At 41.7% G+C, this 16787-nt stretch overlaps 1 protein-coding gene across 1 annotated transcript in view; it reads left to right on the top strand.

The window, feature by feature from the left end:
* The window catches only part of ALK (ALK receptor tyrosine kinase), a gene marked incomplete at both ends in the record, with an annotated part of 331753 nt that overhangs the window by 255082 nt on the left and 59884 nt on the right, over nt 1-16787 (top strand). Inside the window, 2 exons of the mRNA XM_082048887.1 lie at nt 7792-7923; nt 9182-9282. Of these exons, the coding sequence (XP_081905013.1) occupies nt 7792-7923; nt 9182-9282 (233 nt within the window). The remainder of the gene's footprint in view (nt 1-7791; nt 7924-9181; nt 9283-16787) is intronic.

Below are 16787 nucleotides of genomic sequence, written 5' to 3'. Positions count from 1 at the left end.
GAGACACTCCACTCCCTTCATCATCTTTGTTGCCCTGCGCTGGACTCTCTCCAGCAGTTCCCTGTGCTTCTTGAACTGAGGGGCCCAGAACTGGACACAATATTGCAGACGCGGTCTCACCAGGGCAGAGTAGAGGGGAAGGAGAACCTCTCTGGACCTACTGACCACGCCCCTTCTAATACACCCCAGGATGCCATTGGCCTTCCTGGCCACAAGGGCACAGTGCTGGCTCATGGTCATCCTGCTGTCCACCAGGACCCCCAGGTCCCTTTCCCCTACGCTGCACTGTAGTAGGTCATTCCCCAACTTATACTGGAACTTGGGTTTGTTCCTGCCCAGATGCAAGACTCTACACTTTCCCTTGTTATATATCATTAAATTAGTTCTGCAGCAGGTTCTTGCAATGCTCTTAGTGCTTTATTTCTTCTAAAGTCCTGATCAAAAATGCAAAGGAAGTATAGCCTGAATAGCTAGATGCCTTATAGAATTAAGATATGTGTAGATTGTTAGAGCCTTTAATGAAAATGTAGCACAGCATGTGGCAGAAGGGGGAGAAAGGAGAAAACTTCCAAGGTGAAAAATGAGTAGAGCCAGTAGCTTGTCTTTGACCAATTCCTTTGTCTTTGTAATTCCTCTTGTTTTCTATCCCCTCTTCTGCAGTCAGTAGTCTAATAAAACACAGTGGAACATAGATAGCAACCTGAGTTTTCTTAAAACTTCCTGTGTCTGAATACTTTGTAATTGTGTTGCATAACCTAGATACTTTAGGACCTTCCCTTAAGGTGTGGTGGATTGTCAGCCTTATGGCTATCCAAAGGGCAAATGTGTTAAGAAAAATAATTGTTGAAAGTTCATAATTTATCAGTTCGAAGTGTATGTGTCACAGCTGATCTAGCCTATGGACTTTTGTCAACAGAGCTGCATTGATTTGGTATGCAAAAAATGTGTTCCCTGACCGAAGTACCAGTACTGGCAAAAGTTTTTGGAATAGAAGAAGCAATTATTCTCAGTTTAGCTTTCTATGTGGCAGCTAGAGCAGGGGAGAATCTGGGTAACTCGAGCAAGCTGTGTTGATACAGGTAATGTCCAGACTTACAGACCTTTGCTGTTTCTTGTAGAAACTTAACATAAGAGTGACACAAATTCTAGCAAATTCCAGTTATTTGCTGTTAACAAAGAAATAAAATAATATATTTTATTGGTGTGGAGAAGAGTGGTTTGACCTGGGATCATCTAGTAAACTAGTTAAAAGCTTGAAACCATACACTTCTCCATCGTGTTAGACATTGTTATAATTTGAAGTTGTATTAATTAATGACACATACTCAGTGAATATTAAATTCACTTTCATAGGAATAGTGTTAGTAAAGAGAGAGATTATTTACCAGCAACTGTATGTCCAGATACACTGTCGTGTTTATCTGCTGTAAATGTCTCTGCCTTATGAGGGTGATCCTGTACCAGTGGAACCAGCAGAGCTCACAGGTGGAGCTGGACCAATCACAAATGCAAAATAAGTATGGCTGTGGGATGGGGCAGGCCTAGAGGAACACACTTATCTGTTCCTTTCAAACATTTGGAGCACCTGTGGCTGGTGTCTCATCCATATTCACATATCAGGAGACTGCCTTTACCCCTGGCTGCCACCCTGTATCCCGTGGTGAGACAGCTGCTAAAGTCACCAGTCCCTCTCACATAAGCCATCCACAGGGGTTGGTTTGGGTGCCTTTTCCTCTTCCATGCGTCATTCATCTGTAGCTGTTTGCAAAAAGCAGTAAATAGCACTTACAGTTGTATCAGCAAAGAACATATGGAGAATGTAAATGAGAAAATGTAAAAAGCAGAAGATATTTAACCACCTGTTTAGCAGAGCTTCACTCCCCAGCTTGAGGAGAAGACCACACGGCTTGTTTTCAACCCCAGGTACTGGGAATGTGGGTTCTTACAGCGAAAAGCCCAAAAAGCACCATCTTCCACCCAAGCAACAGAAAAGACTGGCTTGCCTGAGCAAGAGCTCGAATAGTGGGTATGTCTCCTTATCCACATATAAGCCTGCTCAGTTGTATGGCTGATTTCTCTGCTTTTGCCTTGTTACTGTCTTGAATATCATTGGCATAAGACTTCTTACACAAAACAGAGAAATGATCTAATGTTTTACCTGTCAGTACATCCGCATGGCAGCCTAACACAAAACATATGTCATCTTTCAGCGTATCAGTTGTCATTTTACTCCTGAGCAACACGGATGTTTTCATCAGCTTTTTGCAAGTGTGGCAAAAAGTGATTCAGATATATAAAGCAGAGAAAGTGGTTTCCCAAATCCTTCTGCTTACACAAAAGAGCTGTCAGCAAAAGATGCTCGTGAACTGAGGGGAGAGCTTTTAAAATTACCGTTAACCAAAAGCTTCTGTCTTTGAGCTTCAAGGAGATGCTGGATTTTTTTTTTCCTTTCACAGTCAGGTGAATCAGTGCACGTACTGATTTTATTTTTCTTTTTTCTTTTTTGCTGTGTGAATTTTTTTTTCCTATTCATTTGATTTTTGTTCTTTTCTTAGCTGAACAAAATCTTCCTAAAGCCAGCTGTTTGTTAACATCTCTTTACTTATTAATGCTCAATGAAATGTCATGGTTCTTGTTCTGCATGCAATCAACTACTCTGTGTAGAAAGTATAAAATCAGAGGGATGACTCCTAGAGAAAAGCATATTCTTGTTTGAGTCATAATCAAATATTCTTCCAGGAGCAAAAGACAGTTTCAAAGAGGCAGATGTGGTATTGGATGCCAAACTGTGTTGATTTGGGATCAGACATATAGATTTAACAGACTGATGGAAGTGCCACACTGAAAATTACTTCACAGAAGAATACTTTGCAGACATACATTAATGCTTCAGATACTGGTTGTCTTATGTCTTTGCTAGTAAATTCATGCTTTTATGGATTATAACTTACTGCAAAAAAAATAACGTACTTATTGTAGTAGAGAATCATATGTCTAGTATACCTGGTATGGTACAGGACAGATGAAAATTCAAATTATTTACTAATATAGATTGGCAAAGCTCTGCTTTACAGAAAGGGAGAATTTGTTTCAGTAGTTTTGTACTTCTGTTTTTAGTTAACAATATATTGGATTTTGGTTCAGGAATCTTTTATCGCATGAGAGCAAGTTTGGGCAAAAAATGAAAGTTTTACTGAGAAAAAGTACATATGCTTTGGCTAGTCCACAATTATTTTAATTCTGGCTCAAATTCACCAAATGATTTCAGCCTGGGAAAACAGTGGATAGGAAAGTTACGGATACATTAAAGAAAAAAAAAAAAGAAGAAAAGGAGGTGCTGACTGCTGACAGTACATTTATTATTTAGAGATCCAGAACTCAGAAGATTCACCCAGGATATGACAAACCCAGGTCTGATTCTTTCTTCTGCCTAAGTAAATTTGAACCCTTATTTCCTATTTCCATTTAGAGTTTCCAAGACATTGTGTTCTGGAGTTCTGGTCTAGTTCAGAAGGAAAAGGGTTACTCAAGTGTGTCCTGGGGCTGCTCTTCCACATTTTGCAAGTTTTACCTGGAACAGGGATTGAAAGTAATGTCCATCATCTTTCAAATAAATCTCATAACCGCTGGGTTATAGGGTAATTTTTACTCTTTGACTCATTGACTATATAAGGCTGCTGAACATATTACCAGGTGAAATAAAGAAGACGAGTGTCTGATTTGTGAAAGGAGGGACTCGAGCTGGGTGGTTGGAGGAGTGCGTGCGCACACCTGGCAAAAGACAGACAGCAGCTGGACCAGGAATCTATAAGGTTTGAATTTGTGATAACCTGACCAAAAAAGCATAGATAAGTAATTCCACAGGGGCCAGTTTACTTTCCAGGCAAAAATGCATGAATGAACTGCTGGATTAATTTATAGCCTGGTGACAGATACAGCCCAGCAGAGTCTCCCTGCGAGCAAAATGATGAAGTAACAACCTGTTGCCCTGCAGCGCTCTCTTAAGGTTCCTGTCTTGCACACACTAAGCCTTTTGCTTCTGTCTTGATCAAAAGCTGTACCTCTAGCAACAAATTCTAACCCGTGGCAGTTCTGAACTCAGCAAAGCCTTCTGGAATTAAAGGATAACTCTTTATTGACTGTATTGAAAAGTATCTTCCCTTTTTATGCTTCATTTCTGGTAGCGTTTGGCTGACCAACTTTGCTAGGGGCAGCCATTGAAACAAGCTCACATTTAAGATTCATGTGCTTCTTTAAATTGTTTGAGTAGCTGATCTATTGGCTTCTGAGATTTCCTCCTAAATTTAGTAAAGGTCCATACATACGAGAGTAGTCTTTTATGCTTGTGTCCTTTATAATACGAGTCTAGAATTTCACCCAAAAGTTTAAACTGTAGTATCTGGTTGATTTACACTTAGTTTAGAATCAAGAGCCTGATCCATTCACCTCATAAATTATCCCAGTTGCTAATTTTTCTTGCAGGAAGGAAGGAAGAAAAATCTGAGTGAAACCAAAAATCCTTGAATTTATTTAGATTTTGCTTGAAAGATAATTCATTCTGAAGGCTTGAAAGTATTTACCTAGGAACATGGTTAACACTGTATAGCTTTTCTCTACTTCATCTCTCAAATAAAAGCAGAGACGTTCACACAGTGCTCCAATCTCACTGGATTACTCTAATCTCTATCCTGTATCCACAAGCTACACCTTAATCCTGCTAAGGTCTAAATCTTCAGAGGTTTCTGTCACTAGCGATAATATCCAACATGGCGGGTTTCAATAGACTTAACTTTTGCCTCCTTGTTTACTTAATTCTCCAATAAAATCAGGTTAACTTTCCCCCATCAGTGCAGTGTCTGCACCAATGTGAGTTTGAATTAAAAACATTCAGAAAATTGAGACGTACTCATCGACAGAGAAGCACTAGGCAAAGAGGTCTGTGTGGAGTAGCAATACGTGGAATCGCAAATGCTATATGTATTCAAAATAAGGAAGAGCAGCAGAGAAAAATGCATCCAGTGCACGGGACATCTGAAAACTCATAAAAAATTAATTTGTGGAGGAGGAATGAAATTTTCAGGGAAAGTAATAGCTTCTTATTTATGCCCTTTACTGTCCATCTACAGTGAGCTTTTCATGGCCTCCAGGCAGGGTTTGCTACTTAGATGACTCCTCCTGCTGCTCTGACTTGTTTACATCATCCTAGGTAGTGTATGGCCATGAAATGAATTCGGTTGGACACTGAGCCAAGCTGCTTCAGTAGGAATTCAGGACACATTATAATTTGTCATTTTCTTTCAATCCCAGCCTCAGGCTGCACAATGAAATATAATCAAGTTCTGTAGAGGGGTACAGCACAAGGAAGCAACTCTCTGCTTAACAGCTCCACATTTAAAGACTAGGCTGAATGAATTATGCGATTTTTAAAAGGAAAAACTTGAAAAAGCTTAAAGTCCAGTACAGGTTTTGATCTTTTCATAGCAAATTTGTGTGCTTGCAGAAAATAAAGGTAAAACATTGCTCTCACCTTCATGTTCAAATTTGGCCCTACTAAAAAGACACAGATGTAAGATATGTTTCAGTTTCCTCTGTGAAGTGAGTTGAGATCCAGGCTACTAGAAAATCAAATACTCGTGGTCTAGAAGTTACAGTTGTGGGATTCCCCAGCTGTTTTCTACAGGGTAGACCAAGGAGTAGGTGCATGTGCCACTGGCAAGGAATTGCCTTTTGAGGTGTGTGAGGAAAAGCAGGGGCCCTGTGAGTAGGCATTTAACGGACCTGCAATCTCAGCCAGGGAGTTCTGCTGGTGTTTGAACATTTCAAATGATCTGGGCTTTGGATACTGGTGCCTCAGTGTCTGGCACCCACTTTACAGACAGAATATTTCAGGCAGAAAAAAACTAATAGGCACAAGAAGACCTGAATTCGGGAGCCTCCTCTTTTCACAGAGAGAATAATGAAATTGCCCATATCACCTGACTGACAGATCCTTTTGCTTTAGGAGTTTGTATTCTATCCTCCATTTTTTAAGATAAGAAATTTTTACTCTGCTTTTGACAAGCAGTTGAAAGGAAAAACTGATTTCCTGGATATGGGGTTTTATGATGTGTTCGCACATGAAATTTCATTTTTATCTTGCAGTTTTACACAGATTTCTTGTCTCATTTTCCTTTATTTCAAAAGAAAAAACAAAAGAAAACAAAACAAACCCCACAAAACAAATAAACAAACAAACCCCAACAAACACGACCCCCAAACCCACAAGAAAAAAAGGAAGATAGTTTTAGGGGAAGTTTTGGGGGAACATGGAAGGAGAAAACAAATATGGACTAAGCTTTTTTAAGAGCAGATTTGAGTATACAGTGGTGTAAAAACTGTGTGAAATCAGAAATACATCATCATCGCTTTTGCAGCTACATCTGTTCATCACAGCAGTTTTTCGAGTCTATCGGAAGGAGGACCACCCCAAAGAGCAACCGTGTCCAGGGGCTTTCTACTGCCGGCCCCAAGGGCTGGTTAGTCTGGATAGCAGGCTAAAATGACTGGTTGCTGTTCTTCTCTTCTGGCATCTTTCTTGCCTAATGTAATTCTGTATTAAAAAAGACACTTTTTTCTCCCAAGCTAGCTTTGTGCTCTATCTTTTCCCCGGTAAAACCCAGTTTGTGTCCTTTTATTACTGGGAAGCCCTCTGGTATCTGACAGAGTTGTCAGCAGCACCCAGGGTGCAGAATCTGTATGAAGAATCATTAGAGATTCACTAAAGGTGAAAAATCATGTTATAGTGGTAGTGATTTTACATGGTATTTTATAAGGTTTGTTTTCTGCTGAGGTTACTTAATAAGTACGGAGTCTGGCCTTGCATTGAAGAACAGAAATGCAAAGGCAGAACTAGACAACAGTAGAAACTAGGGAGGCAGTGAGTGTTTACTGATGGTGATGAGAAAAATAGCTTCATGAGTTTTGAAGGAAATGTGTGATACGTGGATGTTCACCTGTGGCAATATAAGTGTACAGCTCAGGGCACAAGATGTGTTTTGCACCTTGTGTAAGAACTTGCAATGTAGATAGAGGAGGAGATGAGGAAGGCATGAAGTTACTTTGAATGAGATGACTATTACTTTAAAGCTGATTAATTTAAAGGTAAAAAACTAGTGTGTCTTTATTGTTTGGAGCTGAAAACTTGCCTGAAATCCCAAGCCAGTGACAGAATGAGTGGGCTTCAAAGCCCGAAAGTATGGCTTAAAATAAACTATCCTCTTCTCATCCATTCATCTCACCAAGCAGATCCACAGGTGCAAAAACTGAGGCACAAAATGATTCAGTGCTTCACCTGAGACCACAATAGTGTTCACAGAGAGAAGTCATGTTGCTGAGCTGGGCTGACCAGAGATCTAGACTGTAAGGGAGGGGAATCATGTCAGGAAATTATCCCTCTCCAAGATCTCCCTCCATCAAGCTGCAGAAGCAGGGTTTAGGAAAGCCATCTCCAAGGTATAACCTTGGGTGGGTGGAGCTGTAGAGACCAGGTATTTAGGAGACTCCAGAGTGTATACTGAGATGCATCTTTTCACTCAGATTCGTCACAGTCTGTGGGTTGTTTCCCTTGCCACCCCCATCCCCATGGTCAGGCAGGTGCGTGACCCCACACAGAAGGACTGTGGGGTTGACTGTGTACCCTGGGCATCCCAGTCAGAATAGACACTGCAGCTTTTCTGTGTGCCCAGGAGTCTCCTCCTCAGCTCACCTGGGTTCTTCTGTGTGTGTGTGTGTGTTTGTCTTTCCCTCTTGCAGAAAATCTTCCCTCTGGCTTTTACTGTTCGTTTGAAGAAGGAGACTGCGGCTGGATGCAGGGCTCTTCTGCATCCCATCCTTCTCCATGGCGGATTGGGAGCCCGGAGCACAACCGTTTTCCTTCAGTAGAAGGTGTGTGAGAGCAAATAGTAAGTGCAGAGAATGAACAGTGGAGAACAAAAAAAATTACACAAATGGGTTGGGAGAAAGAATAAAACACAAGGCGCGTTTCCCTGTGTATTTATATATTCAGCCTCTGGTGGAAAAAAATAGCCGTCTTTCTACTCTAAGTGCTTTGAGGAAAAGACTAACCTGCTCACTTTCTGTCTTGAGGTTATAGACTGGTACTTCAGGTCTCCATGACTGACACCAAATACTGATCTTGATGCTTTCTAAACAGCTTCACACCAAGTATTCATCTGCATGACCCTCCTCCATACTGATCTGTTTTTTTCTTTCCAATTTTCCTGTTTACATCCTATGTTTCCCTGTTCTGCTAATTTTTTCCTCTTCTCATTTCCTAATTCTTCTTTTCTTTTCTCCATTGTCCCTTGAGTTCCACTTCTATGGATAATTACAGCAAAATTGGTGGTTTATAATCCCAACATTGCTTTAGAAAGTTAGATCTAGAGTGAAACATGAAGAGAAAGATTCTCTACCTTTGTGTGAGCTGGTATAGGCTACGGTGCGTTTGTGCCATCTGATGGCTCAGCCCACAGTATTACAGACCACAGAGTGACGGAAGGACAGGTGAAAATGAAGGCAAAGAAAGAGGGTACTGTGGAAAGCTGGCAAGTGCTGCTGATTCATGATTTGTCTGTGCTGTAGAGGCAATTATTTCAATGAAAGCCCAAATAACTGGGCTCTAAGTAGTGGTACCCTCCTGAGCTGGGGGGGCAGAGCTGAAATAATGCAAATAACACACCTTTTCATGCAGAGCTGCCAAGGAGGAACCCTGGTGTTAGAACTGCCCTTGTTCCTCTTTTTACAAGAAGTGATTAAAGGAGCAAAAAGGCCTCCAGCTGCATTGATATTACTCTGGTGGTAGCTTACCACAGTTGTATTTTGTTTTGGGATTGGCTAAGATAAATATTCTCTTTCAAGTTACCTTTTTTTCATAAAAGATACATTTTGTTATTCAGCCTTGCAAGGATGATGACTCTGAAGTCATGGAGAAAAAAAGAAGATAGCTGTAGGGGCAGACAAACTTTTAAAGTGTGTTTCCTGAGTATGTTTGTTGGGTAGGTGAAGCTGCATCCCTTGTAAATTGAAAAAACCTTCTGCTCTCTGTAGCTGGAACCAGCTAACGTAGGTTTTGGGGACGTTTCACAAACCCCGAAACCAGAGGGTGAATGCTGCAGTTTGACTTTCTTCCTGCTCTTTTATCCAGGTTGTGCACTTCTCCTTAACACCAGCAAAGCACCAGCAGTAGCAAACACTGTCATGACCAGCACTGCATTTCCAGCTCCTCTGAGGAACTCTCCCTGTGAGGCAAGTCCTAATGTTCCCTTTTCTTTTGCAACTTACAGAGCTTTTGTGTGCCTGACTCTGGTTTTCAAATATAGGCACTGGGTCAGTAGCACAGCAACCACTTTCTCTGATGGCTTATCTGTGAAATACGCTTACTTAATGCCTCTGTGTGCAGGTGAAAGATACGGTTATCTACTTGAAATGCTACAAAATGTGCTCTGAAAAGCTTGGCGTATCTTGTCATCATTGTATGGCCTCACATGATGTATTACATTCTTCACAATTAGGTGTATCTGCTGTAAGGGTATTGCAGCCAGCATGACATAAACGCAAAGAGGGAGAAGCTTACTGCACGAACAAACACTGTATTTGCAAGATCTGAGGAAGCGTAGGCTTCAGGGCTGCCCCTGAGCTGCTCACAAAATACAGTGCATGCTTCCTCTAGCACAGCTGGGATTTGAGCTGGCTGGTCTTCATCATGCTGCTCTTCAAGCCTACCAACCCTCCTGTAGGCCTTGTTCATAGGTGCACTGAAGTTAACAGCAGCAGAGACAAATTGATGTAGAATGGAACCAGATTCTTATTCAAGCAGAAAAGCTGTTGACAGTTTTATGACATCAACTTAAGCAAGTATATCGAGGCTTGCCAGCTCTACACAAATGGTTGTCATTTCTGAGTCAATTGTACTTAACCCTTAAACTGCAGATTACAGAAAGGTGACCCATCTGCATTGCTTTAGTCTATATCCTCACATATTGTATTATCGCTGATAGGACTTTGAATCATGCCTGGTGACTTAGACCATTTCACATCGTGCATGGTCACCCTGAAATGTCACACAAGCTCCTGGATCCTAACAAAGCACAGTTTGGTGTTTGTTGACTGAGCACTGAACAGACAAAAGAATCAGATTCTCTCTGTTCCACTGATCTTAAAATGCAGAAAGGACAAGAAGAGATGCATTATAAAGTCCTCTGGAATGAAAGCACATAGAAATGTTTCTCCGGTTACAGTTTTGTATGGTTCACTTCTGTTGGATACCTCTGTACATATAGCAAAGCTCGTCTGTGCTAGCTGTCTTGATATATTAATGTCCTCTTTCTTTAGGAAATACTTTCTACCTTGTTTTTCCTCCCTTCTGTGACAAAGGCATATGCAGGTTCTGAATATTTTAAGGCCTTGTTCTGCTATGGACCAGGAAGAGCGAGTGTTTTTCATAATCCACCTGACACAGGAAGCAAAGTGAATGATTTCCCAATATGTGTATTTTTTTTTTCTTGTGTATACAACAGTGCAAATGATTAAACTTGCCGTTGGGGGAGAAGCTGCCATATATTTCATCTGCTCACATGCCATCCCACCTCCGTCACTCCCCTTGGCAGTTAAAAGGCATCCGGACGCATCCAGCATTGCAGCTGTCGGTAATAAAGAGTGAAGGAGTTTGGCAAGGGTTTTGTCTCTTGCCTTTTCATATAGTGTAAAAGCTTCCCTTCTCAATGAGCCCCTGGTGGCTTCAAGTTCTATTTTACTGGAACAATCTGTCTGTGAGCAGAATAATTTAATTCCACTTTTCAGCACAACACAAGAGGAGAAAGGAGATATTTCGCCCCTATGCACTTATTCCTCCAGTAGGTGCCAACAAACTTCCTTATAGCGAAATTATAGTCAGAAAAGAGCTTGTGAAAATACATAATGCTGTCCTGTATTTATTCACCCTCTATCACTTCCCTGTTGAACTGGCTCAAGGTCAGGCACTAAAAGATGGGTTTTCTTCTACCTGTCACTGCTGACAGCTCTACCTGGCACGTCACAACCAGGACAGATTCTCTGGCAATTGAAATCCCACAGACAAAACCCTCTCATGATTCATGTGGTGAAGGGATACCAGCAAGTGTGTGCGAATTAGACCCATTTATTCTCCCGCCGTCAGAGTGAACCATAAACCTGCCCTTCCTCTTGTATTTGATCCGGCTCACATGCTCCTTCAGATACCTGCGTGCTCTCCTTGCATGCTCACTTACAGAGTGGCTGGTGTTGACAGCTGATTCCAGTATCCCAGAGAGATTCAGCTCAGATTCACATCCTGCATCAATATATGTTAATGATGGAGGCTGTCCTGAAGCCTGTCATTTAATACCCTTCCTCCTCCTTGTATGCCGTGTCTGGCCCAGCGCCAACATGAGAGCAAAAAAGGAGCCCAGCAGACATCCCCAGTTTGCTGGGATCTGGACTCCTCTCTCCCTGCCACATAGAAGCTCTGGGGCGCTACTAGACCCACTGTTTACTGAAGCTACTATTTTTCCACCTTCTCCCTTAATTGGCTTTTATTTTATCCAGTCATGTTAGACAATTACACCCACCACAGCAAATGCTGGCACCCTGCTTTTTAGCCTGAGCTGTGCATAGGAATTAATTACTTACCCTCAGCGTGAGGATTACCTGCTGTAGTGCTGTTTACCAGGCTGGAGGATTCTGGTTTTTGGCCAGAATGTCCATGGAAGCAGGACTCAATGTTGATAAGGAAACAGTCAAGCAGTATACAGTGGGTACCAGCCACAAAGAGTTTGCTAATGCTTCAGGCTTGTTTTTTCTCTCTCAGCGTGGCTGTTTAATCTTCTACTGTGATAGACTGACAACAAAAACAACTGAATAGTCTGAAAAAATGACTACTCACACCTTGGAGACTTGTGGGGTGGTCTGGTCCCAACACCTTCACTGCTGAGCCTCTGGGCAGCTGTTTGCATCAGTGCTGACACTGGCACAGGGGCACTCCAGAGCCTGGGTGATCTTTGGTGTATGTGTTGCCACTAAGCACAGGATAAGCACAACCATCCATCTTTGTGCTTTCCCTGGCTTGGGTTTGGTCACCAGGAGCGTGCTGGGCTGTGCTCCCCTGGCATTTCCCATCCCCTGTGGGAGACTCCTCATTAACTCAGAAAGGGAAAAATCAGCCTGACCTACTCTGTACTGCCCCACGTGTATCAAAAGATGAGATGAGGGTAAAAATGCATGTGGGAGATACAGTAATAAACACAGCCTATGCTTTCCCACACATGTTTGGGATTGGCCCCAATGTGCCTTGTGTTTTTTGTGTAGCTTTGTATTGAACTTTGCTCCTGTTTGTTTTGAGCAGCTTTATGTTTTCGTTTTCTTGTTCTTCAGTGCTTTTGGCAGGTCAGAGTGGTTAGTTTGTGATGCTGCCCTTTGTTCTTGGTTCAGTTAGTTTTTCTCTTTCTTTCTGTTGTTTTATTAAATCTTGGCTAGAGCATCCTGGCTTCAAAGAATCTCTCTTGTTTGCAGTCCAGACAGTCCTTGTTATCTTTTTTGTGCTGCACATTCGGTAGAGTCCTTTGCCTGCTGACCCCACTAACTGTGTGTTTAAAATCCAATTTATGTGGAAGAGGGAAACTGTGGCACTTCTACTAAATCTTGGGGGAACGCAGGAAGTGGTACGCGTAGTCCATGAAAAGATGCTCAATTACCCTGAAGTAGCCAGAAAGGGGAGATGCAACAAAAAGCTCAGGAAATGCTTGAGTGACCAAACTGAGTCACAGTAATCAAGAGGGAAAACCTTTTAACCCACATGTAAAAGTTCATTGGAAACAAAGCACGTGAAATTGAGCATAGGGATGCACATAAAGTGCGAAGAATTGATACAAACAGTGGCCTGATTTAAAGGCAGAATTTATAGAGCTTGAGTAATAAAATGTAGCACTATTCACCCCTTCTCTTCACACTGTGATTCCCCTCCTCTGCACGGGAATCAGTTGGTCTGCACAAGGCTGACAGGGCAAAGAGGATCATGAAGTGGTTAGACATTTCGTCGTTTTGAAGAATAAATCCATATGTGTGTTGTTAGTAGCTGTACTCCTGTCTGGGAATCTGGGAAACCACATTGCAATTAAAATCCAAGGGAAGTGCTGTCATCTCAGACACCACCCATGGCAAATCTAAATTGCTTTGCCACAGCTGATACCCCTAGGTGCGCACAGTTGCAAGACTATGATGGCCACCTACTTCTCAGTACTTTGCAAAGGTGTCAGAGAGCTGACACAAGTGTTGCAGATGTCCAGGGAGTGCTCACCTTCGTGTGGGAGCTGGAGACTCAGTTCTGGCCCCCCACATCTGGACAGTGAGGCAGTCCCACCTCCCTGAGCCCCAGCATTGTTGCTGTACAAGTGCCGAGTCACACACGTTGACTTGCTTTTCATTCCATTTTTCAGAGATGCTCCCTGCTGTCTGCAGCCTCAGGTTTTGAAGGATGCAGTGATGCCTGCAGATCATAAGAGTCATAACTGTGTCTTCTCAAAGTGTTTGGGCTTCTGTCATAAAAATAAAGAAACTGTGTCTAGGACTGCTGTGGTCTGTGAGGGCTTGGTACAGTGTGTACCTGCCTGGGCAGCAGTAGTTGTATCTGTCCTGCGAGGTTTTATTTTGTGGTGCATTGTGACTATTACTTCAATTTGAAAGTCACTGCAGAAACATGAACAGTCAGGAGACTGATTTTTAAAAAGGCTGTGCTTTGTTCGGCACAAGAGAATCTGCAATCGACCTTAGTGCCCTATTTGAGAAATAAAAGCCGTGCAAGCAGTTTTGGTGTAGGCTATAATAGAGAAGGAGAATGAAAACAGAGATGGCGTTGCCTGAATGGTGATGGCCTTGAAATTAGCCTTAAATGTTATCGCATGCATCTCCAAGAAAGGTGACTCCTTTGCAAGAGGGACTACGTTGTGATTGGGAACCAGATTATTTCATTGTTCTGTTAGATCCTGGGTCAAACATTTTAAAGGGTATAGGTCTGCTGAAAAACAATGAAAACAGATTCCTATGATAGTAAAAGAGCTTTGTGCCTTTGGCTGTGTTTAAAATAATGAAAATATTTTTCTGATACTATTTTGACATTTCAACTAGCTATTTCTTGAAAGCCACCATTACGTTATGTAAGTGAGTACTAAACTGAGCCAGACTTCTTTTAAGCCTGAAATTACTTTTCAAATGTAAACATATTCTCTCTAGAAAATAAATATAATAAGTTGGTATAAAACAGTATAGTTGAAGTTTGCCCTCTTGTTCACGTTTATTGATATAAAGATGTTTTCATCCTCTGTGGTTATTAATTCCATTTTCTTTTCTATGCAAAAGTGTATTTTTTTAAAGCATGTAAATCAATAACATAAATCATTCGTTGAGTGCATTCTGAGCCCCATGCTGACACCTGCAGAGTGTATCTCTTTTTCTCCTCTATTCCTTAAGCTTTAAATAACTTAGAAGGATACATGGTAATAACATTGACTCAGAACATTTATGAGCATGAAAAACGCAACATGGGTATGCTGCTAGCGCAGCCTTTCATGTGCTTTATTTTGCAGAATGTTGTTAGCATCCTTTTTTATTTTAAACTGTTGTTTTTACAGTCTGTACAGCTTATTCACTATTATCTGCCTGTATAATTTCTTGCTTCCTTTGCCACCTGGCTTCTGTGTTGGATTAGATGATCTATAATATCCAAAATTTCTTGAAGGCCCGGTCAGTCCACATTAGTCCGGCAGCAAAATTATGCACGTTTTCTCTTTCTCTTTTGTCATCATCTCTATTTTGTTATGTTGTGTTTTTTTTTTCCTGAAATGTAGGCACTTTTATTAAGTTCATGATTTTATGAAAGTAGACATAAGTAGGAAATAATGTGAGAATAAATATCATGAAATTCTGTTCATATAAAATACAAGCTTCTTTTGCCTGCCTAGGTTGTGTGCAACCATTTCTCATTTCTAGTAAGAAAAACAATATTGCCAATGTGATAAACTTCATGCCTCAAACATAGTTCATATTCATGGACAAAACTTACTGAGATTTGGCAAAGGTACCCGCAGCTGTTGTCTAATTCTGTGTAAACTGTATTCCAACTTGCAGCTTCAGTTTCTATTCGACAGTTAGGTGTTTTCCAAGCTTCTTTAATGTCTGACTTACATTTATCGAGTCAGCGCATTCACATCTGAAAACAACTTCCACTGTTTCCTATCCCGTGAAGAAGACTCAATAAAAGAGTTATGTTTTTCGGAAAAAGTGTCTGTATTTCAGTATTCCACAGGTCCTGGTCAGAAAAATTTTGAGCAATTCCTTTAGGCAAGGATGATAGATGGGAGGAAACGACTGGGGGTATGAGAACTAGGTAATGTGGGGTCTCACAAGATGTAAGCCTGTAATGCAGAGTTGGGGTGTGGGCAGCAAGAGAACCACCAGTGAGATCCAACTGCTGCAGGTCCTTGGGAGCAGGATGCCGCTAGGCTCTTCTCCATCTTCTTAAAAATACCTTACTCCAAGACATGTTTGAAGTGTGTTCTTCTTTTCCTCTTTCTTTTGGTTACTTGTGCTAAAGACAGACAACTAGCTTTTCCTGCCAGGTAGCACCATAGTGCTAAAAGCCCAGGGCATTGCCACCCAGAAAGGGAGGGAAAAGAAACAGCAACACTCTGGAGTGTCACTGAGGAATTTTTTATTTATGCTGCTGTGAATGTGTGTCATTGGTTCCCAGTCAGGCATCTAAGCACTGGTTTCATACTGAAGTGTTTCTGGCCACTAAAGTACACTCTCAGGCATAAGCAGGCCTCAACTTTACCCAGAAAGCTCTGAGTGTTTCTTTTCTTTTGTGCATAAGAAAGTAAAATACAAGTCTCAGTTCTCAGGTGTTCTTGAAATTATGCAGCTTGTGCTAGAAAATCTGCCCTCCTTGTTTTTCTTCGCCTCTCTGTTAAACCTGCCAAGTCCTGTTGATACTGATAAGGATTAGGTTTTTGCTCTTTCTTGGGTGAATTGGGTCTCCTGTTTGTCATTTCAGAAATTCCACGAAGTCAGGGGCTAAGGGGATTCTCAGAAGGCATCTTTCCAGATGGTATTTGCAGTATAGTGCATGTGGCTGTCTGACCCAAGTTTTGCCTCAGTATGCTGTGTATTTACCATGGGCTCTCTCTCCCTTCAATTTTCCCCAAATCAGTTTAGAGCATTTCATTGACTGGGTCACTGGGTTTGCATCTGAACAGCTAATCGCCAGCTATGGAGGGTTCTAAAACCAGAAAACAAGGTGGTGTTGAGCCCATGTCTACCTGCAATGCTTAATTAATTTCTCAGTGATGTTTCTAGCTTCTGAATATTGTCCTGCTGGTTTAACACAGAGGAAGATGTTTGATAACATAATGTTAGGGGTATGCCACCAACAGCCCAGATTCAGTTTTTTCCAACTGTGCCACTGCACTACTTACAGGCCGCATGGTGTGTGTAGTAGCATCTGCCACCACTGATGCCATGTTATGTGGAATGAATGCCAGCCCCATTCGTAAGTCTTTACTATGGCATCCAGCTCATCATCTGCTCTGGTTCACTTCAGCAGGTGTGAAAAGACCTGGACTGCCCTGCTCTGAAGCTCAGAACCATGGAAATCACAGCCAAAAATGCCCATTTGGACACAGTGCCAGTCGATTCACTCGGAGCCAGTTCATTAGACTCTGCATATTGCGCTTTGCCAACGAGCT

Source organism: Streptopelia decaocto (genome assembly GCF_964273445.1).
Source record: "Streptopelia decaocto genome assembly, chromosome: 3".
NCBI classification, from domain to species: domain Eukaryota; kingdom Metazoa; phylum Chordata; class Aves; order Columbiformes; family Columbidae; genus Streptopelia; species Streptopelia decaocto.
This window is presented reverse-complemented; position numbering and strand designations above follow the sequence as displayed.